General features: G+C 45.4%; 1 protein-coding gene across 4 annotated transcripts in view; it reads left to right on the forward strand.

Annotated features, from left to right (window-relative positions):
• FRMD6 (FERM domain containing 6) overlaps positions 1–15,680 on the forward strand; it is a 103,336-nt gene extending 87,656 nt beyond the window's left edge. For all 4 annotated transcript variants that reach the window (XM_006160536.3, XM_014592418.2, XM_006160534.3 and 1 more), the window contains 4 exons: positions 4,063–4,398; positions 5,500–5,631; positions 10,456–10,547; positions 12,809–15,680. In XM_006160536.3, the coding sequence (XP_006160598.1) occupies positions 4,063–4,398; positions 5,500–5,631; positions 10,456–10,547; positions 12,809–13,093 (845 nt within the window). In that variant the 3' untranslated portion in view covers positions 13,094–15,680. The remainder of the gene's footprint in view (positions 1–4,062; positions 4,399–5,499; positions 5,632–10,455; positions 10,548–12,808) is intronic.
• Positions 15,681–26,942: the final 11,262 nt, after the last annotated feature.

Consider the following 26,942-nt stretch of genomic DNA (forward strand, 5'->3'; position numbering starts at 1 on the left):
CTTTATGGCTGGCCCAGACTGGGTAATTTATCTCCTCAATCTGGAGCCTGAGAAGCCCATGGAACTGGCATCTGCCAAGCACCTTCTTGCTGCACCATCCCATGGGCAAAGAGAGGGCAAGAGAGAAAGTAAAAGAGGGCCGAATGCCCCTTTATAATAAACCTATTCTTGCAATGACAGCATTAATCCATTCATGAGCGTAGAGCCTTCATGGACTAATTACATTTTCACGGTGCTACATCTTACAGTAATATTGTTGCAATGACGATTAAATTTCAACATTAAGTTTGGGAGGTAATGGGCATTCAAACCATGATAGAAGGAGACTAAGGAGTGAAAAAGGTATAAATTAGACTGTTTTTTGTTTGTTTGTTTGTTTTGTTGATGAGTGTTGATAAAATGTCCCACTTGAGGGACATTTTTCTTTTTCTTCTACCAAGAAACATACTTGGTATCTTCTACTCAGAGCTACCTCCAGGTCCAAAGAAGTCCTGCACCCAAGTTCTCTGGGCCTGCTTTGGTCTGAATTCAGTTGTCTCCCCCACTTGAGTCTCCATCATTTTAACAAGAAAAGCCTTTTTCATGGCACTAATTGAGAAAGAAAAAAAAGTACAAAGAGAGTCAGTGTTTCTCTTAATTAAATTTCAGCTAGAGTCACCTTGTCTGAAACTGTTTTAGTATTTTGTATTAGAAAATGATCATAAGAATTCTTTTATAGGCTTTTTAAAAGAAGGAAAAACATACTTTATGTCATTAAAAAATATTTTAAGCCCAACTTCATTCAGTAGCTGAGCTTAGGCTGTATGTCAAAAGGTCTTTTATTGCAGTATGTTCCAAAAGAATGTATGAAAAGCTTTGTAGTCTCTGGGCTTTTTATAACAGAGGGGCTAAGAGAAACACAGACACATGGATTATCTGAACTGTTGACACCACTAATTATTAGGTGGATGAGAGTTTATATTTTGCATTTCTTAGAATACATTTCAGGAGACCAGCAGGTAGCGTAGTGGTTAAGGTGCTGGACTCCCACATGGCTGACCGCAATTCAAGTCCTGGGCCCCGTGACTTGAAACTCACACTGGACATGTGTGCATGCTTGCCCAAAATCCCAAGAGGAGAATGAATTGTGGCATGGCCATCCTCTCTAGGGCAGTGATTTTTCACTTTCCCTCTCTGTGTCTCTCTCTCCCACAAGTGCACGTACCCTATATAGCAAATATCTTCCAAAAAAAACTAATAAAAATACATTTCAGAATGATTTCAGTGTTTCCTTCAGTGCGTGATTTTATAACTGAGTGGTGAATTTTGCAAAGGCTCTAAATGACGTAGCACTGGGCAGGGAAAAGAAGCCAGCCATGTAGAACTCGAAGGCTATGCTGAGAAGGTGTCAGGAGCTGGTTTACACTGGGCTCCTGTTAGGCAGTGGGCACGCAGACACACACCTGCCTTCTCGTGGGTGTCATCATGAGACAGAGGAACTGTAACTGGCTCTGAGCATGCTAGGCAGTTAGGAGTAAACAGACTATTTGTTTAGTGATGGAAGTGCTTTTAAATGATTAGATCCACAATTCCTAATTGTCTCAGAACTCCAACATCATATATATTTTTTCCTGTTTTCTCTTTACTTTTCACTCTTCCAAGGGCCACAAGCTGTTCAGTCGAAATGACGGTGACTATAAATTGTATGAGAATTCCGTACATCCCTTTAGCTCTCTACATCTCTCCCCTGTCTGCTCCCTGAAGGATGCAGCATAGTTGGGTGCACTGCCATCGTGGTGCGGTGCACAGCAGGTCCAGTTCCAGCCTGCTTTCTGTATAGCTGCACACACTCACCTTCGTGCTTCAACTGGGTTCCTCCAAACGACATGAAGGGGCCAGACCAGACATATACACATAGCCCTCGCCAAACATTTTTTGCATTTTGTACCCTAGAAAGCATGTCTGTTTTTGCTTTTTTCTCTCTTATTTTTATTTATTAGTAGTAGCAGTATTCATACAGTCCATTGCTGTATGAGACTTTACGAAGCATGAGACTTTACGAAGCATGAGGTACACCTCAGTCCAGCTCAGTAGAGAATACGATACACATCCTCATCAATAGATAATAAACCAGATCTGTGTCCCACAAGTGTCTTACCTCTCTGCTTTTCCTCCAAATTTCCTTTCCTATGCTCTTCCCCTCCCACACTTTCCGCTTCGTCTCTAGTGTCCATTACAATTTTTAATGCTTTTATGTTCTCCAGTTCTTTCTTCCTCTGGGAAGCCTGTGCTGATTATACCTCAGACCTAGATTTAGACATTGGGAGTGAAATTATTTTCAGTTAAGCAAGAAACAAGGCAGTTAAATCCATAAACAGGCCCCTGAGAACCCAATTAGTCTACTAGTATCACTTTCTGAAATAACATTAACTTATTCCCCAAACGCATTCCCCATTTTTAACATTGTTTTAATGTGTTATTTCTCATCAGTTTTAAAGTCAAGGAAACTGAATTTCATTGTTGTTTTAAATTTCCTACTTGAAACACAAAGATGATATTTCATGTCATCTGTACACCTGCAGCACAATTAGAACTTTGTATCTGATGTAATCATAAATTTAGTATTTTTTAAATTTTAATTTGTTTAATTTCTTTTATACATTCAATCGCATATGTCACTTAGCTTGTAAAGTGAATGTTCCAACGTGAATATATTCCTCACATTAGGTTGTTGGGAAAGTCATGATGCATTTTAGCATAGAAAAACAAAAAAAAAAAAGAGGGCTGGCAGGTAGCATGGTGGTTAAGGGCTCTGGACTCCCACGTGGCCAACCATGGTTTGAGTCCTGGACTTGGCAGCTTGCTTTCTCACTTTCCCCTCCTCTCTCTCTTTGTCCCTCTCTGATAAAATTAAAATGAGTAAATAAATAAGCTTAAATAAAATAATTCTTTAAAAAACAAGTCATGACTTTCACAACAACCTAATAATTTTCCAGTGTTGTGTCTTTTACTACATTAAAGAAAGCATTGACAATATTAAATCAAAGAACAATTTTATTGATCAGAGGCTTTGTGGATATAAATCATCAAACTAATAAAGATTATTACATGTTTTCTAAATAGATGACAAGACCTCAACTTTTCAGCCTAAATGGAACAAACATACAATATTATATTGACGGAACCCTGAATCTTAGACTTTGAAAAAAAAAATTAGCAGAATAGTTTTAATTTTATTTAACAGAGTTAAGCTAATAGTGGATCAATAGAAGAAATGAATAAATAAGATGAATGCCAATTAGCATTTAATAGTTGCCACTAATTATATTTATTAAATAGTCTTCTACAGCAGTAATCCTAGAAACTATCTGTAGAGAAGGACCAGATTTTTTAAAATATCTAATACCCTGTGGACTGATATTTTTGCACAATAGTGGCTGTCAGGGCAATGTCAGTTGCCCTGGAAAGGGACCAGCAAGTGGTGCAGTAGTGAGGCACTGGATTCCTACATGGTCCACTGTGGTTTGAGCCCTGGACCCAGCAGCTTAAAATTCACTCTGGGTACATGTGTGTGCATGCCCAAAAAGTAGAAGAGAATGAAGGAGAAGGAATTGTGGTGTGGCCATTCCCCTGTAGGGTGAGTCTCAATTTCTCTCTCTCTCTGGCAAGTAAATAACACCCTATGGCAAAAAAAAAAAAAAAAAAAAAAAGAAAAAAAAAGAAAAAGAAAAGAAAAGAAAAAGAAAGAAAAACAAATTGCTCTGAAAGTTTCTGAATGTTGGTTCTCAATTATTGAACCTATTTTACAGAGGACCAACACTGTCTGCAGCACCCTTCCACGGTGCTTGCAGCTTCACAGCTCTTTGAGGAGTTTCAGTAGCCCCCTCACATCAGCTGGACTGGTTTTTATTCATTCTGCAACCTGCTTAAGTCAAGCTCCCGCCTATACTATCGCCACTTCTCTGTCACTGGATTCTGAAGGTGTCGTTGCCCTTGTCCTTGGCCCAGTGACACAGCTGAGCTTTTCCAGCATTCCTCTGGTCGGACATAACATGGCTAACGTGGCTGTGCTCCTTCCCCCAGAAAAGAAGCAGTACCGAGAGTCCTACATCAGTGACAACCTGGAGCTTGACATGGACCAGATAGAGAAGCGGTCGCGGGCCAGCGGGAGTAGCGCGGGCAGCATGAAGCACAAACGTCTGTCTCGTCATTCCACCACCAGCCACAGCAGCTCCCACACATCCGGCATCGAGGCAGACACCAAGCCCCGGGACACAGGGCCGGAGGACAGCTACTCCGGCAGCGCCATCCACCGCAAGCTGAAAACCTGCAGCTCGATGACTAGCCACGGCAGTTCCCACACCTCGGGGGTGGAGAGTGGTGGCAAAGACCGACTGGAAGAGGACTCGCAGGACGATGGTAACCCACCCACAGCCCTCCCAGCTCACAGCACTGTCCCAGCACCAGCTCTCTTCTGTTTCTCTCCCAGCGTTTTTCAAGTGTTGGTCTGGTGGGGTTGGTGTGTGGGAAACAGCTAAAGAGCAGTAGTGGAGCAGAGGCATCTTTGCCATCTCCCCCGGTGACTGGGCTGAGTTGTCTGTGTTCGGCTGTGAACACTGATGATCCTTTGCAGCGACAGGGTCGGGCAGTTATGGAGTCTAAGTCTTCGCCATTTATTGAAGTAAAGCAGAGGTTAATCCTGTAGCTCTCATGTCTGCACTTCTGATCCCCAGATTAAATAACGCAGCACTTAGGACAGTAGAGTGGCATGCCATGACAGTGACATAAACATCTTGAACTTCTGGCCTCCACACTAAAAAGATTGGAGTCCATACCACTGGGTCAATTCATGAAGTGTTTCCTAAGTGCTTCCTATGCGATCAGGACTATGGAGCATATAAGAGAAATACACCTGGCTGCTAGCAGCTTCCTCTGTGTTAGAGTAAGCTGAGACCTAGCGCCTCCACCAGCCAAATGTAGCATCTGGTGCCTCTTTATGTTATCTTTGTTTCTAATAAGGACTGGAACATTCAGGTTTGGGAAAAAGAAATTGACTCAGCTAGGGAAAACTGCAAAACGTGTTTGGTTCCTATAGACCCCATGAAAATCTCAGGTCAAGTCACCAAATGCCCTGAGAGTAGGCGGCTGTGGGAAACGGGGCCTCAGGAACTGCCCATTCTGCATCTGTCAGCAGTTGTGGCTTTGGTGCTAGGCAAGCAGCCCATCAATCTTAGTTTGCCCTTCCTCGTTGCAGCCCAGTGCAACAATTCTTCTTTCTTAAAGGATACAGACTAACTGATATTCAAATCACGGCCTTAGAAGTAATATTCAGATAACATAGCACTCCTGTGAAAAAGAGCACGCAGTTAACATGGTCCCTAGAGTCTCCTGTTGCAGTCTCATTTGCACATGTGTTTTCAGATATGTAGAATTACATCGCCCTCCTCGAGGTGTGGCTGCGGGTGACACTTGGTCATTTCCCCTCATGCCATTAAATGCATGTTCCTTCTTCTGGGTCAGAAATAGAGATGTTGGTTGACGACCCCAGGGATCTGGAGCACATGAACGAAGAGTCTCTGGAAGTGAGCCCGGACATGTGCATCTATATCACGGAGGACATGCTTATGTCACGGAAGCTGAACGGACACTCTGGTGAGCGTTATGGGGAGCTCTCCTTGGGCAGAAGTAGAAAGCAGGAGCCTCGGGAAATAGAAGGGGCAGGTGGGGGCTCTCAATCAGAGACAGCTGGAATAGCCGCATTTCTAGCCAGTGTCGTAGTTGCAGGATCCAGGACCTCCTGAGGAAGGCAGGGAAGGAGAGGAACAGCCAGGAGTGGGAATCGGCACCTCGGACTTTCTTTTCTTTTCTTTTTTTTTTTTTTTTTGCTATTTTGAATCAGAATCATGAAATGCATCAAAAAGGGGCCTTGGAGACCTTTCAGTCTGGCCTCCTCCTAACAGATGAGGAAACATAGATTAGAGATGACAAATGCTGCATGGCCAGAGAGAGAAGTGAGGCCTCCAGGTGTGTTGTGCTTTGTTTTCTCCACTATATATTTGTGTAGGAGTCTGGGATAAAAGGAGCCCAGCAGGGTTGATCTAAAAAGGCACTCTTGGGCCAGCTGGTGGCTTAGTGATTAAGGCATCAGGATTCCACATGGATGATGTTGCAGTTTGAGTCCCAGACCTGGCAGTTTGAGAAACACACTGGGCACATGTGCATGTGTGCCCAAAATACTGAGAGGAGCACGGAGAAGAAGGGATTGTGGTGAAGTCACTCCCCTGGTGGCCCAGCAGGGGTGGGGGGGGGTTGCTTTCTTACTTTCCCTCTCTGTCTCTCCAGTAACCACACATACCCTATATCAAGGGGAAAGAAGGAAAGAAAGAGAGAGAGAGAGAGAGAAAGGAAGACAGACTTTTAAATTCCACATCTCTGTGAATGATTCTAGAAAATATGCATTCACTGTAACCCTTTTTTGGGTTTTGGGGGTTTAGATTTTTGCTATAGGGTGATTGTGCTCACTGTAGTGATAGAGAGACAGAAAGTGAGAAATCACCCCTCAGGGGGAATGGCCATGCCACAATCCCTTCTCCTCTTGGGATTTTGGGTCTGCACACACATGCATCCAGCGTGAGTTTCAAGCTACCATGTCTAGGACTCGAACCACAGACAGCCACGTGGGGGTCCAGCAACATACTCACTACACCATTAGCTAGTGTCCACTAGAACCCTATTATAAGGTTATATATGTTTCTATCACATGAAAGATACTATCTTCCACAACAACAACAAAGCCAGCAGGTATGACTCTTGTTTATTAAACCCCAGTCAGCTCTCACTACTTCTGTCACATGTCAGGAATAACCTCTGTTCTCTAGAGAAATAGTGCTGTGGGAACGGCCTGAGTGCTCATCATTCTGCTCCCTCTGGCTTCGATTGGGGAAACAACCCTCGTCGTGCCTGGGGTGCCATTGCCTTGTCACACCCACAGTCCCTGAAGCTGGGAGCCTCTCCCCTGCACCAGGCACTGTGACCCAGAGGTGAATAAGACAATAAGACCAGCACACACAGACCCGTCGTCCTGGCACACCCTGCAAGGCCACGAGGCACCTTTCATTTCAGAAATCTGCTTGCTGGCTCAGCAGGCCCAGCAGGCCCACAGCCTCCAGGTCCTCTGCCAGGGGCAGACCCACCACAGGTGCCAGAGTCACCCTTCCTGACCAGCAGACCCCTCAGGCTGCTCGCTCCAGGCTGCTCAGATTCACATACCAAACTTGCCCCCTTTTGCCCATTTGCTTTATTATATTGAATTGTCTCCTTACAAATACATTTCAATATGTCTTATATATAAATTCACAATTCTGTGCACATTATAAATACAGGGATAGTTCTACACGTATATGCTTATGGAAAAGAGATGGTCTGAGTTGTGTGAAGCAAGGTGTCTATGGAACGGGAGCTAGGAGGGAAGCTAACTTATATTCCTACATTTCTACATTTCATTTTTATGATTATTTTGTGATTTTTAAATAAAAGTAAACTGTAAATAAATAGAATGCTTGTTTAGAAAGATTTATATACTGAAAAATATTTATTGGAATGTTATTTGTAATAGCAAAAAAAATACTGAATTCATACAGTGAAATGTTAGCAGCCATTATATATGAGATTTTTCAAAGGATATTTAGTAACCTAGGAAAGCTATGTTAGGAAAACAATACAAATTACATAAAATTAAGATCTAATTAAGAAGTAAAAAGATATAAAGAAGATACATAAAAATATTTCAGGACTTTTCTATGGATGATAGAGATTATTTTATTTCACATATCATCCCAGTTTTCCAAATTCTCTATAATTTGAGCATTTAAATGCTGTTTTTTTCCTTTTCAAATTTTTGCCAGCAGGCATGTGCACTTGCCAGAGAGAGAGAGAGAGAAGATACCTTATGGGGAATGGTTATCCACAATCCCTTCTCCTACATATCTCTCCTTTCGGGATTTTGGGCATGCCTGCATATGTTCCCAGTGTGTTTTTCAGGTTACTGAGACAGGGACTCGAACCACACATTCAGCCATGTGAGATCCAGGCTCCTTAACCACTATGCCAAGGGCTGGCCGTAAGCGTTGTGTTTAAACACCAAGCTAACTAAAATTGCGTAGTGATGAAGTGTACCTCTCTACTGAAGTGTGAGTGTTGTGAGAGTTGACTCAGGGCTTTGAGACAGACTCCGGACTGACTTTCCTAGTGGTGGGTCTGGGTTTTGGAGAAGACTGCAGGCTTGGTAACCAGGGCCACACTTACCAGGAGATCTAAAAGGAGCAAGGCCGTGTGCCAGCTGGTACATAACTGTCAGGATCAAAGCTTTAATACAAATCAAAGTTTTAGAAGATAAAGATCCAGGAACCAGCAGGTAGCGTAATGGCTATGTCGCTGGACTCCCAGGTAGTCGACCATGGTTCGCCCTCTGGACACATGCACCTCGCTGGGCGTGTGTGCATGCATGCCCAAGATCCTGAGAGGAGAAAGGAGGAGAAGGGATTGTGGTGTGGCCATCCTCCCTGGGGGGTGATTTCTCGTTTTCTGTCTCTCTGTCTGTCTCTGTCTTTCTGGCGAGTGCATGCACCCTTATAGCAAAAACCTCTCCAAAAAAAGAAAAAAAAAAAAAAAAAAGATCCTTCTAGATGGGATTCTGAACAAAAACCTCTCCAAAATAAGAAAGAAAAAAAGGAGATCCTTCTAGATGGGATTCTGAAGCACTTTGTACCAACCCCTGAAACACGAGCGTCCCCTGAGAGTTTTTAAACTGTGTGCATATAAACCAGAAATGTCTTCGTAGTTGTTTAGCTGAGCTCACCATTGAATACTTAACATATGCAAGGCATGGTGCACACTGAGTCATTAGGACACATTTCTAAAGAGTGAAGGGACAGACACAAAACGTCATTGCTGTAGTCTACTGGCAGTAGTAGTCCAAGATCTTTTTTTGTAAGGTGGAGATGTACTTTCTTAAGCCATTAGCCTTGTGGATCTAGTGTTTGCCGTACTTCATTTAACAGCAAAGAAAAGTGTCAGTGATGTTCATGCACATCCCCAGTTTTTGTCGGTAATCTTACCTTTGGAAACATTTGTCTCTGGGGGCCTCACTCATACAGCACAGTCATGTAGGGGAAGGTTGCCTCTGGGTTTCGTTTTCTGTAAATTTAGCAGCTTTCCCCTGAGCACTGAGGTGATGAGGGTTCTTGGTCTCAGTTACACAGTACCAAAGATTCATTGTGGCCTCCCATTTTGGTCTCTTACCAGTAGGATTTTGTGCAGGTGCTAAGAACCACAGTGCCGCCACCAGCCAAGGAGAGATCCCATGCACGAGCATGCCACCTCAGCAGGCTCTGTCCCTGACCCTTCTCATAGAATCATACATTGGCTACTTAATCATCCTTAATCCTCTAGAGGATAACGCTGCTAGAAGCCCCATTTTCTAAGAGCAGGGAACTAAGACAGGGAGGCCAAGTATCTGGCCAGGCTATGTGTCAGTTAAATGTCCAGGCCAGGTTCCAGCTCAGATCTGTCTGAAGTCCCCACACTGAACCACTGCACGTCCAAGTGGAACCAGACTTAGAAGACTGCATCATGGTTAGGCAGGGGTCAAGTTCAAGTTAGTAGAAAGGGAGAAAGGGGAAGCTTTATGAGATAGTTTAATAGTAAACAGTGGCTTTATACCTACAGTCATCCTTACCCTTACTTCATCAGAAATAGCCTAGCAGAACTTTATCTGAATTTCTATTCAGACTCTAGGCCCCAGCCTTGGGGAGCATACCGAACCACACTCCTAGAAGCCACGTGGCCAATGGTGGGATCAGATCTCCAGGTTGACCCAAAAACACCCTTGGTGCATGTGTGCCCAAGGTCCTGGAGAAAGGATTTGCAGCACAAGACCCTGTGTGAGGGAACCTCTCTGCCTCCCATCCACAGCACAGGACCCTGTATGAGAGAGGCTCTCATGCACAGCACAGGACCCTGTGTGAGAGAATCTCTCATCCACAGCACAGGACCTTGTGTGAGGGAACCTCTCTGCCTCCCATCCACAGCACAGGACCCTGTGTGAGAGAACCTCCCTGCCTCTTGCAGCACAAGACTCCGTTAGAAGATTCCTATCTACTCTCTCTTTTTCTCCCTCTCAAGTGTGCACATGCATGCACTCTCTCATAAATATTATTGATTACTTATTTTTAAAAGAAGTTCAGATCTGCACTCTTCCCTGCCTCCAGTCCTCACATTCACCACCTTGACTTACCATAAGGGAAGGGAGGGGCCATGTATCATCCTTCTGTCTCATCCCACAGCATCCCAAGGAAGCTTCTGAGTGATGGCTGCTGTTTGAGTTTTCATTCCTGGGGCCGACGTGTGTCAGGACGTGTAGTGAGAGGTGTGAATAATACGAAGTGTTTATTGCTTTTTCTCTGTGTTTTACTCTAGGGTTGATTGTAAAAGAAATTGGTTCTTCCACTTCCAGCTCTTCAGAGACTGTTGTCAAACTCCGGGGCCAGAGCACTGATTCTCTTCCACAGGTACCAAAAGTTTACGAATTTTAAATGAGGAACTGAGGTTATAGAAAAATAATAAAGAGGAGCTTCCATTTTGTATTTATACACATGAGCAAAAACTAAGCACCCTGAGAGAAATGCCTGAGGGGATGGTTCTTACCAGATACACACATTCTAATTTTATTCTAAATTTATTTCCATTTTACTTACTAATTCCACTTATCTCTGAGTTGATTTTTATTTGGATAAGTTATACTTTGCTTCAGAGGGTTTATATAGGTGGGAAGCCTGTGGTTTTTAGGCAATAGATTAACTGTGTGTGTGTGTGTGTGTGTGTGTGTACACATATGTGTGCATGTGCATCCGTATTTGTTGATTGACCTCATTAATGATCTAGAAGAATAGTTTTCTTGTCAAGTGTGTTAATGGTAGGAATGTCTCCGTGCTGTGACTGTTACATTCAGTTTGAATTTTCAAAGTATGCTGAGCCAGAACATTTGACAACCTAGGATTAAACTAATAAAATGAAAAAACGATATAGGTAAAATGCTCTGAAACTCATGGCTTCAGTATCCGAATAGACTGCAGCTGATACCTCTGTTTTCTAAGTACTCTCTCCCTCCTCCTGTGCCGTTCTGTTTTGTGTGCTCGCGCGTGCTCGCTCGCTCTCTCTGTCTCTGTCTTGTTTTTCTTCTGCCCATATGTTTCTCGTATTTCTTTCTTTCTCTTGCTTTCTGACCCTCTTTGTCCCCTGCTATTTCCTCCACTCTTTCTTCCTTTTTCTTATTTGTCCTTTCTTTCTCTTACTGCTATTGAATTATCCATTGAGTGAAAATTACTTTTACTGACTATTTCCCAATCACCAACGAGTAATCTTGAAAGCGGTATGAATGCCAAGCTGTTGACACACCATAGCCAGACTGCCAGCTGCCAGCTCTGCCACTCAGTGTGAGCCCTTGCACAGAAATGCCCACGGGACACAGCTGGGAATCAGATCCTACTCCCCAGCATGGGGAGGGCATTTGGGTGAGGATCTGTGGGGAGGGACCAGACGAGTGTGTGTGGACTCCTGTGGGGCCTGGGACACCTGCATCTGTGAAAGGAATCATCGTGTGCAGGAGGGGTCACTCTGATACGACGCTTCCTGGAAAAATGTCCTCTTGGAACTTTTGCCTCCAGCAAAAAGTGCTATCTTGTTCTGACAAAGTTGTCCTTTACAATGATAAGCAGTAAAATTTAGAGATACAGTGCCTAGTTTCCTTAAATAATGTATTAAGTGCCTTTTATTTATATAACTCTCTGACCCCTTTATTGAACGATAGCAGCTGTGTTCTCAGGAAATACAGACAATGTGTGCATGCACCCTGGTGGGGTCTTACACTGTGATTCCCCTTCCCCAGTCCTGCAGTTCCACAGGATCTTAGAGCTTTGCCTGGCATGTTTTGAGACTGACCTGAGATCCGAACTACAGTCGGCCATGTGGCTTCCAGCACTGCAGTCCAGGACACTGTGGACCGTGCCACCTAACCAGGGCTGGGAACCATTTTTAAAGCCTATTTGTAGTTTATAGTAGTCACTTGTTCTTGGGATAATGAGTTCCAGGGTTCACTCATGCCTGCACACAAAGCACTTGACAAAGCATGAACACGAATGTGAACTTGGTGTTAAGGAGCAGCCTCTTCTCCCGGTACTTGCCTCTCAACTGTCTCAACACCAAGAACACTCCATTCTGCTCAAGAATTCTGGCTTTTTACATAGTAGTTCCTCAGACTGTTTCATGGGTAACAATTGGTTTTCTTTCCCATTACTTACAAATAATAACTGACCTCAGCCTAAGAGCCACGCTGAATTGCCATAGTCTAGTGAAAAACAACCAGTACCTTTACCTGTACAGCCTTATTTTAAGATAATGGTCGATTTCTGAAATGCTAGGGACAGTCGGATTCCTATTATATTTGCATCTCTGCGTCTTAGATTATTTGTCTGTAAATGTAGAAAATAATAGCACCTGCCTCGTCGAGCTATTAAGGCCAACAAAGTGCATCAATAGACTGTTTAGGTCAGAGCCTGGCATGTAGTAAAGGCTGGCTGTTGTTATTGGTGGTGATGGTGTTGATTTATGTCCCCACAGGGAGGGCCCCAGAAGCCACAACTGGCACTTTCTCCCATGTAAGGATTACTTAACTTCTAATGATTTGGCAGCATCTCTCCTTATAGGGAAAATATGCTCGCTTTCACTTTGGCCCATCCCCTTAAAGCTGTTTCAACCTTCTCTTATTTTGTAGACCATATGTCGCAAACCAAAGACTTCCACTGATCGACATAGCTTGAGCCTTGATGACATCAGACTTTACCAGAAGGACTTCTTACGCATTGCGGGTCTGTGTCAGGACACTGCTCAGAGCTACACCTTCGGATGTGGCCATGAACTGGATGAGGAAGGCCTCTACTGTAACAGCTGCCTGGCTCAGCAGTGTGTCAACATCCAAGATGCTTTTCCAGTCAAAAGAACCAGCAAATACTTTTCTCTGGATCTCACTCATGACGAAGTTCCAGAGTTTGTTGTATAAAGTCCATCCGCGTGCAACTGCACAGGCAGCCTGCTGTTGGCCAGAGACTGTCAAAGCCAGGGGGTTCTTAGCATAATACTTGTGCCATATTTTCTTCACCCCAAACATGATTCTTTTTTATTTCCTAGTATTTGCAATGGAAACAAAGCCTTGGGACAATTGCACTTTAAGTATTACACAGGGGAAGAGAACTACAAAGAATGTACGACAAGACAAGTGCCCGGAAGTTCACTGATGCTCTGGAAGGAAATGTACTTTACTTGGTACCAAGCCATCAGAATATCGGACTGCGGTGTGGTTGTCCATTGATAGATTTTTAGTTCAGTTACACATAACGTCACAGTCTTTTTATCACATGAAAGATGTTAGTTTAATTTGTCTGCTTGTCCTTTGTTGTTTTTTAAACCACTCCCTCATGAAATGCTCATGGTTTGAGGGAGGAGAGAGGGAAGGTTCTCTCTTTTAACAGAGAGACCGTTGCCTAGCACATAGCCATTGCCTCCTCACCGAGGCTTCCCAAGATGAACACTAACCAAGTGGTCACGATCGTGGGTCTAGCCAGCCAAAGATACGTACAATCGCAGAAGCAGCCACTCCGAGTGGAGAAGATGACAATGAAGCAATAAGCAGAAGCCTGTGCGTGTCATGACACGCCTCGTGACGCCTCGTGACGCCTCCAGGCCTGCCAGCGCCAGCCCTCCTCTGTGCTCTTCCAGAAAGCTCTAGGATTCAGCCAGACTCCTCTTCTGAGTCACAGCTCCGTTGTGTTCATGTTACAGTGCATTTTGCGGAGTTTTACAAAACTGACTTCTGCTAAAACTGTGGAAATGTCCTAGAGAAAGTCTGTGCTTGGTGTTTTCTTTGTCTTTGGCTTTTTAAATTATCAGGAACAAATCATGATACTGCTATTTTCTGTCTAACCAAAATGCCCTAACTATATGCTTATGTCATACATATATAAATACATGGCATTGTGTGTGTTTATATGTGTTTAAAGCTTACTAACTCTTCAGTTTGGTTTCCATGACTATCTTGGACACATGGTACTCCTTCGTGAATATTGAGGATATATCATTGAATGAGTGATACCTACAGACAATCAGTTGATATGTGTTAAGGGTGACTGTTTCCTCATGTGCCTTTGGCCATGATTCTCAATTCTGATAGCATAGTAGAATTATTTGGGGAGCTTTTAAAAGATGATGTCTGAGTCCCACCCCTGACCCATTAAATCAGTCACTTGTGGAGGGCCCAGGGGGACTGGCCTTTTCTTAGAAAGTTCTCCAGATGGACCTAATATGCAACAGAGTTGGAAACCACTGATCCAGAGGGTGTTAACTTTGAAGTAAAAGTATATGGACGATGTTAGCGTACGACAGAGGGCCATTTTTAAGATAGTTACTGCGGTGCTGCTGTTAAGATGTATAATGAAACTGAGTCAGGAGAGTGAATTTACCAACCTTTTAATGTACAGCAAAAGTATTGCTCGCACTTCAGGAGAGAACTTCATAGCACAATGTCTTTCTATGAGATGTTTTTAATGATTTAGTATTTTACAACATTTGTTTACCATATTTTGATACACCATTTTTTCTATCTGCAGGTTTTATTAAAAAAAAACTATATATTATTTTCTAAAGAAACAGTCATATTTTTGTACAAAATTATGTTTTCAGGTAACAAAGAAATAGATTTAGGGTACAGCAGAATATAAGCAGTGTTACCCGTGGATGGGAGTCAGTATTATTAAATGAATGGTGAACACAATCGTGCCCACCTGTGCTGCCCTCCTGTGCCGGGTCGCAGACATGTACAACAGAGCTGTGTTAAATTAGTCTCACCTGACACTTGAAAAGGAAAACAAAAGTTCTGTAAAATTCTGAGGTCATGAAAGTATTTTGCTTTTATGAAATGCTTTAAAAGAACCAAAGTTCCAGATATCAGAATGTATAAAAGTATCTCAGTCTCTGTATAAAGGGTACCAGTATGAATGGATCATTTAATGACTGTTTTATTTATAAGTCATTAAATAATCCACCATTTCTTATAGATGCTTACGAGACAAATCCTGGTGAAGTTTGTACTCTAAAGAGCTCAGATCCTAATGCGGTATGTGTCCTTAGCTCTTAGTGTTTCTTGCAGACATAAAGAAAAAAAAAAAACCACGTATTTAATTAAACAGGTAGTGCTTTTTATACTTTCTTTTCTCTTCACTTCAGCCAGAATCAGGTCTTCAGGAGTTTCCCAGCATTGTTGGTGGTTTTGCATCCCCCCTCTTTCTAATTGGATTTATGAATAGCCTTGTGAGTTCTCAAAAACGAAACATGCTAAGGAACATTTTTGCTTTTTGGTCCATTTGTAACAGAATTATACACACACACACACACACACATATGTATATGAAAATCCACTTTGAATAATCTGCATTTTTGTATTTGGAAATTGTTTTAAAAAATAAAAAGAAAAGTCTAAAGTTGCTATTTATTCTGCCTTTGTTACATACCCATTGCTCTTCGGTATACCAACTTGGTATTATTGCCTCTACTCGTCTACATTTGTATTCGCAACAATGAGCTTTATACCTACATAAACTGTAAATAATCCTTTCTGTGAAAGGATCATCGTGTCAGGATGATACCAAAAGTATGTAAAAAAAAAAAAAAACCTGCATTATTTTGTAATTATTTCTTATAGGCATTTCATGGTAAGATTAACCATCAATAAAGTTACTTTTTTGCCTTAAAAGTGCCTTTATTATTATTAGAGTCCCAGTTGAGCAGGAAGCATTAGGAGTGAATGTGTTTTCTTCTTCTTCCCTGTGATGGAGCGCAGTAAGGACAACCTGAGGGGCCCATGGGATAGAATTCCAGGCAGTGATGGCAGTGGCTGGCACCAAGTGCCGCTAGACACCAGGCCCTATTTCACATGTATTAGACCTGCACGTTAGGGACCAGTCGATGGCGAAGCAGTTACATTGCTGGACGCCCACATGGCAAACTGCAGTTTGAGTCCTGGATCCCGTGGCTTCAAAATCACTCTGGGGGACCAGCAGTTAGCATAATGGCTATGTCGCTGGACTCCCATGTAGTCGACTGTGGTTCGAGTCCCAGACCCAGTGGCTTAAACTCACGCCGAGTGCGTGTGCATGTGTGCCCAAGATCCCGAAAGGAGAATGGAGGAGAAGGGATTGTGGCGTGGCCATCTTCCCTGGGGGGTGATTTCTCACTTTCTATCTCTCTGTCTGTGTCTGTCTGGTGGGTGCACATGCCCTATAGCAAAAACCTCTCCCAAAAAAATAAATAAAAATGCAAAATCACTCTGGGAATGTGTGTGCGAATGCCCAAGATCCAGGGAGGAAAATGGAGGAGAAGGGATTACAGCATGGCCATCCCCCATGAGGGAGTTATTTCTTGCTTTCTGTCTCTCTGTCATTCTCTATCTTCCAGTGAGTGTACACTATAGCAAAAATCTCTCCAGGAAAAAAAAGGAAAGAAAAACAATGGCATGGTAACCCACTGAATCCTCATGTTCCCATAGGCTGGCACTGTTGTTGTCCTCAAGTTAGAGATGAAGGAACCAAGGTTCCAGGACCTTTTGTCCCAGAGGCCATGGTAGTCAGCCACTATCCAGTACCAAACTATAGGGGGGAAAGGGCTCTACTTTTTATTTATTTATTTTGAGAGTTTTTGTTTTTGTTTTTTTGCTATAGGGTGTGTGCGCTCACCAGAGAGACAGACAGAAAGCGAGAAATCACCCCCCCAGGGAGGATGGCCGTGCCATAATCCCCTTTCCTCCATTCTCTCTGGATCTCGGGCACGCTCGCATACGCACCCGGTGTGGTTTAAGCCACTGGGATCGGGACTTGAACCGCGGTCAACTACATGGGAGTCCAGTGACATAGCCATTACACCAACTGCTGGTCCCTAGGGCTCTACTTTTTAAGATACAGTAATATATCTTAAATTATCCATAAAACAACTGTTAATTGAGACACTTGGAGCAATCACTGGGCTAGCCCTGTAGCACAGTGATTAAGTGCTATGTGCTGAGAGCCAGATTGCACATGGCCGACCAGGGCTCAAATTCCAATCCCTAGCAGCTTGAAAAATGTGTCAGGTGCATGGGTGTGCAGGTTCAAATTCCTGGTGAGATGAAAAATAGAGGAAAAGAATTGCAGTGTGACCATACCTCATTGGGGGGGGTACTTTTTTTTTCTTCTCTGTCTTTGGCAATTAGAGAGATACAATACTCGGTAGAGTGTTTTGATTTCAAAATAAACAGATCACATTCAAAAGCAGTCAAAGGAAGTATGTTTCACACTCACACACAGGTCGTCATCTCCTAGACTGTGTACTGGAGGAACGCAATTTTCCCGTGCTCGGCCAAGTCCTCGGGAGGAGTGAAGTAAGTAATTCGCAATGTACTGCTGCTGTATGCTAGGAGCTAAAATCTTGTCTTCAGGAATACTTTGGATGTTAAAAATGGGCACTGGCTGCAACCATTCTAGTCTGGCAGCGGTTCTCCAGCCTGGCTGCACACTGGAATGACTTGGAGAGCTTAAGACAGCGGTGCCTGGGGCCCAGCCCAGAGATGCTGAGATACTTGATCTGGGGGCTTCTGCAAGCAATGCCAGTGTGCATCGGCTGGCAGCCCAGTGGTTTAGCTGATTCCAGGCAGTGTAGACCAGCCTGGCTCTGTGCTCGTGAGCTGGCATGAGCTACACTGCGATGGGTAGGGTCTCCAGGGTGTCCAGGGCTATTGCATTTCTTGAGGAGGACCTTGTTTTCTTTGTTCAGTAAAGCTGAGCGTGCACTGATGTCCAAGTGAGACCCCCGAACTTGCCGATTTAGAAAGTCTGAGAACACCCACATTCCAGAGACCAGGAGGTCACATCCATGTGATTGGCTAAGTATGTGGGTGGGGGTTATGTGAGTGCAGTGAAATATTTTAAAATCTCCTCCCTGACACTGTTTTATTTGCCTTGTTATTTCTCAGCTGCTTTATATAAGTTGATCCCCACACAGAGGTGTCACAAAAATAGGTAAGCTGAACCCACCAGCCTTTGGTTCATGTATCGGGGTTAATGGAGAAGGCTGACCTCTGAAAAGTCGTGTTCGGCTGCTGTGGGCCGTCGTAGGTGACGGAGTCGCATACTCTCAAGAGATTAGCTGAAGGTCTATAAACACGGCAAAGCTATAATTAACCGGCTCATTACTTAGGGCGGGTGTTTACCCATCTGATGTCAACTAGAGCGGTGAGGGTTCCTCAATTCATTACTGTCATTACTGCAAGAGATGGGTTTCATAAGAACAGACAGTTCCCAACTTAGGAAGGAATCGTGTTCCCAGTTTGCTTCTAAATTGGTTGTTTGACATTTAGAACACTTCCCTCACTAGCCCACAAATGCCTGTTTAACCCAGAGATATTATTAGAGATGATTTCTTTTTCCTGTGCATTACTAACCATCTGTCAAAGAGGAGGCCCACAGCAAAAATAAGGTAGGTGGAGTCACTCCACAACCAGACAGAGACGACTGCGGCCTCTGAAGACCCATAGCTCAATCTTCAAACTTTACTGCTAGTACCTCCACGCCTGAAGAGTTCAGAATAGAAAAAGGCGGGGTCAGCAGGTGGATGGAAGTCAAGGTGACCGGGTTCCACATGGCTGGGATTTCCCTTCTAGTCTCAGACCTGGTGGCTTGAAAACTCAGAATGGGCACACTTATGTGCATGCTCAAAAGCTCAAGAGGAGAGTAGAGGAAAAGGGATTGTGACATGATCATTCTCCCTAGGGGGTGATTTCTCACTTTGTCTCTTTTTCTCTCTCTGTTTCTCTCTCTCATCTCTCTCCAGTGAGCACATGTGCCCTGTAGGAGGAAAAAAAAAAAAAAAAAACAACTAGGAAAAGGCTTCAGGCAAGCCTTGCCGAGATGAAGCAGTCCTGTGTCAGTTTCCACCTCGGGTTTCCATAAAGGATGCTTCTCCTGATTCCTCACCCACCCCCCAGGCCCCAGTCCAGAGCTACTCAGTGTTACTCGGCCATCATGAGAGAATTGCCTGGAACAGGCTCTGCTACAGGTCCACAGAGGTGAGAGGGAGAGGACAGGTCTCCGAGTTACTCTAAGAAGCAGAAACTCAGGGGTCTTCTAAAAACTCTGTCTCTGATTGCTGCAGGGTAAGCATAAGTACTTTAATTGAGAAGTTAGGGAACCTATAGTGGGACATTTAATTAAGTACAACATCAATATGAATGCCTAAGACCATAAAATCCACAGGAAGAGTTAAACAGAAGCCTAAATAAATTGATACGCCATGTTGCTAAAAGGAGACAATGTAAATGTCCAATTTCCCCAGTTCTAATAAAAATCCTAAATGGAACATTTCAGCTATGATGGAGAGATAGGGGCTTTTTATACTCTCCCACCTTAAGTTACTGAAGAATATACAGACAAGGGAGACCTTCAAAAAGTTTGTGAAAAATGTGTATCATAAATTATGATTTCATATTTTGCACCAGAATAAACTTTTGCACTGTAATTTCGTTTTTCCATGTACTTTTTGAAGGCCCCTTGCATATGTTTTAAAAACTGTCTTTTAGACATTTGGCATCAGGTGGTGTAGTAGCACAGGTCCCCAGGGAAGGGCAGCAAACAAGATGAATGTCATCCTGCCCCAGCTGGAGTTGGAGCGTTTACAGGCTGTAGCACAGGAGGAAACCCAGTGGGGGCCAGTGGTTTCCTTACATGGAGAGGGCGGAGTTGGGAATGTAGGTAGGCCAGGGCCCTGGACTTCACAGGGTGGGGTACCAGAGACACAGCTGCACGGAGAGGCAAGGCCCCGGCATCTGGGGAGGTTCCCTGGAGCCTTTCACTGAGTACCGATCACAATACCCAGCAGGGCACTATTGTCCACAGCCTCACCTTCCACAGTTTATCTTATCTGCAGTCAACTGTGGCCCAAAAGTATTAAATAGAAAATCCCAGAAATCTGGGCCAGCAAGTGGCATGGCGGTTAAGGTGTTGTACTCTATGGCTGACCATGGTTCGAGTCCCGAAACTGGTAGCTTGCTTTCTCACTTCCTCTCTGTCTCCCTCTGGTCAAATTAAAAGATTAATAATAATAACAATGGGGCCAGCAAGTGGTATGGGGCTTAAGGGTGCTGGACTCCCACCTGGCCGATCATGGTTCAAGTCCTGCACCTGGCAGCTTGCTTTCTCACTTCCTCTCTGTCTCCCTCTGGTCAAATTAAAATAAATAGATAAATAAAGTTAAATGAAAATAATTCTTTAAAAAAATAATAACAAAAAAGTTAAATCTTGAAGAAAAAAAGAAAATTCCAGAAATAATTCCTAAGGCTTAGGTTGCACACCCTTCTAAGGAACAGATGAAATCTTGCAGCCTTCCGACTCGAGCTTCTGGTGGTGAATGAGCTGGTTGTTCAGTGTATCGAGGCCGTGCACTGCCAGCCCATTTGTTACTCGGCAGATCAAAGAAACGTGGTATACACAGGGCTCGGTACTATGCAGTTTCAGGCTTCCCCGAGGTTCCTGGAACATATCCCTCGTGGATAAGGAGGGACTACAGTGCTGGTGAGGAGACCACCAGGGAACCACAGGAAGGACCAAAACCACCCCTGGAGGTTGTGTGTGGCCAGAGTCCTTTCGAGTCCCCCCAGCGGGAATGGAAACGCCTTGAGAGACAGAGCATGCGGTCAAGTACTCACTCGGAAGTGTATCGTCCAGAGTGGCTCTGGTCCTGCCTCGTAGAGCTTCAAAAGCCAGCTTTTTAAATATTGAAAGAAAAATACTATCTACTTAGAATTCTCTGCCCAGCAAAAATCTCTTTCAAAAACAAATATGAAATCAAAAGCTCCCGGCCTACAAAAGCTGAGAGAATGCAACACCAGCAGGTCGGCACAAAGAATGTTAATTTTGGGGGGGGGAGGGAGATGAAAAACTACATTAAAACACAAGGAATGAAGAACTCCAGAAATGGTAACTAAGTGGGTAAACATAATTTTTTAACATTTCAAATCATTTTATAAAATGATTGACTATGATAAATTCTTTCTTTCTTTTTTGAAGAGGTTTTTGCTTTAGGGCGCGTGCGCTCGCCAGACAGACAGAGAGACAGAAAGCGAGAAATCACCCCCCAGGGAGGATGGCCACGCCGCAATCCTGTCTCCTCCATTCTCCTCTTGGGATCTTGGGCACGCACGCACACATGCCCGGTGTGAGTTTTAAGTCACCGGGTCTGGGACGCACACCACGGTCGACTAGGTGGGAGTCCAGCGACATAGCCATTACACTAACTGCTGGTCCCAAAACAATTGACTATTGAAAGCAACAGTGAGAACAATATACTGTGGAGTTATGACACATGTGGAAAGTAAAACTTCTGGCCACCACAGCACAAAGACCCGGAAAGGGGGATGAGCACGTGCTGCTGCAAGCTTCTTACACTGTGTCTGATGTGGCATGGTATTACTCACAGGGGAGCTGTGGCAGCTTAAAGACGTGTAAACCCTGAACCCCAGAGCAACCAATACGAATCAGAGCAGGGGTATACGAGATCAAACGGAACAATAAAAATGACTAAACTCAAAAGACAGAGAAAAATGGATCAAAGAACAGATGGAACAACATTGTACTGATATAATAAAAAATATAAATATTGTTAGGGAAGAAAAATTCTGTGTGGAGAGGTGAGAGAGTGAAAGTGAATGAAAGTGCTATTTTCTCCTCCTCTGTCACAGGAAGGTGAAAGATAATACCCCAAATGGAAAAAGCACACAAAAAAGCAGATAGTGGGGCAGTGGGAAATGGGGTGCTCTCCCAAGCATCCCACATGGGAAGGCCGCAGGTTCATGCCCTGAGACCACTCTGAGTACACTAGGCATGCACCTGCCCATGACCTGGGCTGGGTGAGGCAGGGGTAGATTGTGGCATCAAGTCCCTATTGAGGGGTCTCTCTCCGCGCTTCCTCGCTTTCTCCCCCCATCCCCAACTCATGGAATAAATAAGCTTTTTTTTTTTCTTTTTTTTTTTAACAAAAAGAATATTACTTAGAAATATGGAGGTTTTCTTCTAAAACCATTTCAGGTGTTGTTAACATTTGAAAGGGAAAGAAGAGGAAACTGATGTGTTTTATTAAAGCTTTGGGACCAGCAAATGATATAATGGTTAGGTTGCTGGACTCTCACATGGGTGACTGCAGTTCAAGTCCAGGACCTGGAGGCTTGAAACTCATATCAGACGCATGTGCACGCATGCCGAAAATCCTGAAAGGAGAATGGAGGAGAAGGGATTGCGGCATGGCCATCGCCCCTGGGGTGGGGCGTGATTTCTCACTTTCTGTCTCTCTCTCTCTCTGGCAAGTGCATGTGCCCTATGCAAAAATCTCTCTCTCAAAAAAAAAAAAAACCACTTTGTAGTACATTTGACTTCGTTGATATAGGTGTACTACTCTGATGACAATGTTTAAAATGACCGTTAAGAAGGTCGAAATTCCTCATCACTAGTATAGAACCCTGTTAATAACCCCGGGTTCCTGGGAGCCATAGAGAGAAAAGGACTAGCAAGAGGTGGTCCAGGCTGCCGGGAGTGGGTGTTGGGAGGGTGATGGCTGTTTGGTCTCCGTTTGGAGGCATGGGCTGTTGAGTGTGTCTTAAAAGAACAGATGATGCAGGTGCCCAGGCCCGCAGGCGAAACAGGAGGCAAGAGGTCGTTGTTCCTTCAGGCCTGTGTTCCTCCTGAGAGCGTCCGCGGGCTGTCACAGAGAGGCTGAGATGCTCATAACAAGGGCTTTGGGGAGCCGCCGGGGAGCTGCTTGTAGCGAAAGCACCAGAAGGTGCAGCAGATCCCCTTCCTCCCTGCACGCAGGGAAGCCTAGGGTAGATGCCGGGCGAGACCGATCTGGCTCCCGTTTCCTTGGTGAGAACAGCCAGCAGATGGGTGTCTGGTAACCCAAAGCCCTTGCTGAAAAGGCCCAAGTCAATTGCTCCACCTGGCACTGCGGACGGGCCGGCTCCAGTTTCAGCCACAGGCCTCTGGGGACTAATGACAAAAACTGGAGCAGAAGACAGACCTGAGGCCTGGCAGTTGGAGGGAGGGGATGCGGGCCCAGAGGATGGGGGGATCCTGGAGTCAGGATGGGAGGAGAGGCCACCCAGGGATTGCTGATCAGGCTAGCCCTTAGTTCACAGTTCACAAACTTACAAGACTTTCAGAAGCTCCAGCGGGGGCATTTTAAGGTAGATTTGTTTCCAGCCTCACCTGCATCTGCTCAGCACCGCAAAGGTAAGGGCAAGAATAAGATGCCCCCATTCATTCTCGGGACCACTGGGGGAAGTGTGCCCTCTTGTCCTCCTCACCCCTGCCCGTGGTCCCCAGGCAGCCGCTCTGTCCGTCAGTTCTTTCCTTTCTCTCTCCTTCATTACAATTTCAGGTGCAAAAGGAACTTTCTAAAAGCCAGGGGTCTGAGAGGATATTATTACAACTCTTGCCTTTTGCTAGGGGCGCGACGCATCTGTCTGCTGTGAATTCAGGCTCTCAGAGAAGCAGGTGCTTCCTGGGAGGGCCAGCGGCAAAGCTCTCCTCCAGATTGCTCCACTTTCCATTGTCATCGTTCATCTTCATGAGAAATCTGGAAGGTGACCAGAGAGGTTCGACGATCAATATTTCTTTCTCCCCTCACAGGTCTGGAAGGCCTGGAAACTGTAGGTGGGGAGTCAACAGCAATAACTTCCCCCTCCCTGGGATCCTCTTCCTCTGGTCATGTTCTCAGACAGTTCTCCCCTGACCCCCATTCTGAGATTGACCTCCCTGCTGCATGTCTGCCACAGAACCCCATCCATTTGTAGGTAGCATCTTTCGCCGTCTCTAACTCTGATTCCCTAATCCATTCACTTCCGGTTCTTCAGTGGTAGCCTCCTGCACCACAGCTAGGCCCTGAGGAGGCCCTCACCCCTCCTGTGTAATCGCCCCACTCCTGCCCCTGCACCACAGCTAGGCCCTGAGGAGGCCCTCACCCCTCCTGTGTAATCGCCCCACTCCTGCCCCTGCACCACAGGTAGGCCCTGAGGAGGACCTCACCCCTCCTGTATCATCGCCCCACTCCTGCCCCTGTACCACAGCTAGGCCCTGAGGAGGCCCTCACCCCTTCTGTGTAATGGCCCCACTCCTGCCCCTGCACCACAGCTAGGCCCTGAGGAGGACCTCACCCCTCCTGTGTCATGACCCCACTCCTGCCCCTGCACCACAGCTAGGCCCTGAGGAGGCACTCACCCCTTCTATGTAATGGTCTCTCTCCTGCCCCTGCACCACAGCTAGGTCCTAGGCCCTGAGGAGGCCCTCACCCCTCCTGTGTAATCGCCCCACTCCTGCCCCTGCACCACAGCTAGGTCCTAGGCCCTGCGGAGGCCCTCACCCCTCCTGTGTAATGGCCCCACTCCTGCCCCTGCACCACAGCTAGGCCCTGAGGAGGACCTCACCCCTCCTGTATCATCACCCCACTCCTGCCCCCAAAAGAGGCTCTCCTCATGGCAGGCACTCGGTGGATTCCGGTTGAATACAGTTACATTCAATTATGCAAAAAGGAGAGAAAGCATTTCTCAGTTCCACACACTTTTTCTCAGTTCTGGAATGGGACTGGATGTGCCTGTTTAATGTCACGTTCACACCCACTCCTCCCCGAAATGCTGCTAGTGCCTCAGGGTGCTCAGGTCACAGAGTATCTTTGCACCAAGGGTTACCCTGAGCAGAATGTGTAGCGGCCTTTAAGTCCTGGGTGCGCTGAGCAGTGAGGAGGAAATGAGGAAACCAGTACCCAGAAGTGACCAGCAGGAGCGTGAAGAGGAGAGCACTGGGAGAAGGAAAGGCCAGCCATCCTTCCCCTACGCCTCCTCTGCCCCAGCGTGGGTGTTTATAAATGTGGCCACAGCAGCTGTGCACTCCAGGTGTGCCAGCAAACACGTGCTGGGTGGCCTACGGGCCCAAGGCAGCAGGGCGTGTGGATCTAATCATATATAGGGCATGGCACCAAGCCCAAGGCGCTGCTCGGGGACGTCCCTGGGTTTGAGCAGCTACTTTGAGTGTGGTCCCGCACCAGAACCTCTCAGAGCTTGCACAAAATGCAGGTTCGTGGTCTAGCCTCCATCCCAAGAACTGATCCCCAGAAATTTGCTTATTCATTTTTTAAAAGAATTCTTAAATTTTATTTATTATCTTTTTTTTTTTTTTAAATTTGCTGTAGGGCATGTGTGCTCACCAGAGAGAGAGTTGAAAAACGAGGAGAAAGAAAGTGAGGAAGCAAGCCGCCTGGTCCAGGCCTGGAATGGTGGTCTGCCATGTGATAGTCCAGCACCTTAACCACCACGCCACTTGCTGGCCCAGAAGTCTGCTTTAATAAGCTCCCTCCACACTTTCCAGCATGATTCCCAGATAAGTGGTTCTTTGTTTTTTTTTGGAGAGGTTTTTGTTATAGGGCGCATGTGCTCGCCAGAAAGACAGACAGAGAGACAGAAAGCAAGAAATCACCCCCCAGGGGTGATGGTCACGCCACAATCCCTTCTCCTCCATTTTCCTCTCAGGATCTTGGGCATGCATGCACACATGCCTGGCGCGAGTTTAAGCCACTGGGTCCGGGACTCAAACTACAGTTGACTACATGAGAGTCCAGCGACATAGCCATTACGCTAACTGCTGGTCCCCATAAGTGGTTCTTAAACCCAACAGAAATGGGGATGCATGCAGGGATCTAACCAAGGCTCAGGCAATTTCTGGCGTGTCTGCCCCGTGTCTAATGCTAAAGAGAAGGAATCACACAGGTGGCCCAGGAAGAGCTCAGATATGTCTAGTGAGCTCCCAGCATGCCCTGGGAGGGAAAGGACCAAGTTTCTCTCTGAGGGACTTACTGCCTGTTCTTAACTGCAGCCTGATGTCTGGTAGACAGAAGGGAGTGATTTGGTATGGAGGACCTAGAGTGTTAGGCTTTTTGCCAGTACCATGGGAATTCTTTTTTTTTTGAAAAAACATATATCTATCTATCATCTATCTACCTACCTATCTATCTATCTATTATTTGTTGTGATTTTCAAGCCACCAGGTCCAGGACTTGAACCACTGTTGCCCATGTGGGAACCTAGCACCCCAGCCACATGCCTCCCACTGGCCCGTCAGGGGGATTTTATCCCTAGGAAGGTCCCTCGCAAAGGCTCCGTGGCCAGGGCCGGGCTTGTCTGGGGAAGGAGCGAGCTGCAGTTCATAGTCTCCAGATTCCTCTGCTTAGTCCCCTGCACACTGCTGTCCGCTGCCCTCTAACGTGTGTAGGTGGCATTTTACCTGCACTTCTGCTTTCACCAGAGGAAGCCAAGGAGAGCCAAGGAGAAGCTGGGCCTTAAGGACACGTTGATTTTTTAAAGGTTTTTGTTTGTTTGGGGAGGGCAGTGGCTAAAGCTGAAAAACCTGGCAAGGAGGCCCAGCTTTGGAAGGTGTGTCTGCGGCTTCCATTATTCATGCGGCTGCTTTTCTTCTCAGGAGCCAAGACCACACTCTGCCTCTCACCTGGCTGAGCACCTGACACCACCGCGGAGAGGCACGGCCTCCACTGCTGCTACAGGCCTTTCTCCAGCCCGCCAGGTCCAGGTGTGGTGCACCCAGTGCCAGGTAGTTCACCCAGCTGGCTTGCCAGGCCCAGCTGCTCACAGGATGAAAATGCACAAGAACATTTAATTCAAAGATGTTTTGCCATCAATATGCCATCCTCTCTTTTTTTTTTTTTGGAGAGGTTTCTTTGCTATAGGGTGTGTGTGCTCTCCAGAAAAACCGAGAGAGACAGAAAGTGAGAAATCA

This window comes from Tupaia chinensis, unplaced genomic scaffold (genome assembly GCF_000334495.1).
Source record: "Tupaia chinensis unplaced genomic scaffold, TupChi_1.0 Scaffold000688_1, whole genome shotgun sequence".
Classification (NCBI taxonomy): domain Eukaryota; kingdom Metazoa; phylum Chordata; class Mammalia; order Scandentia; family Tupaiidae; genus Tupaia; species Tupaia belangeri.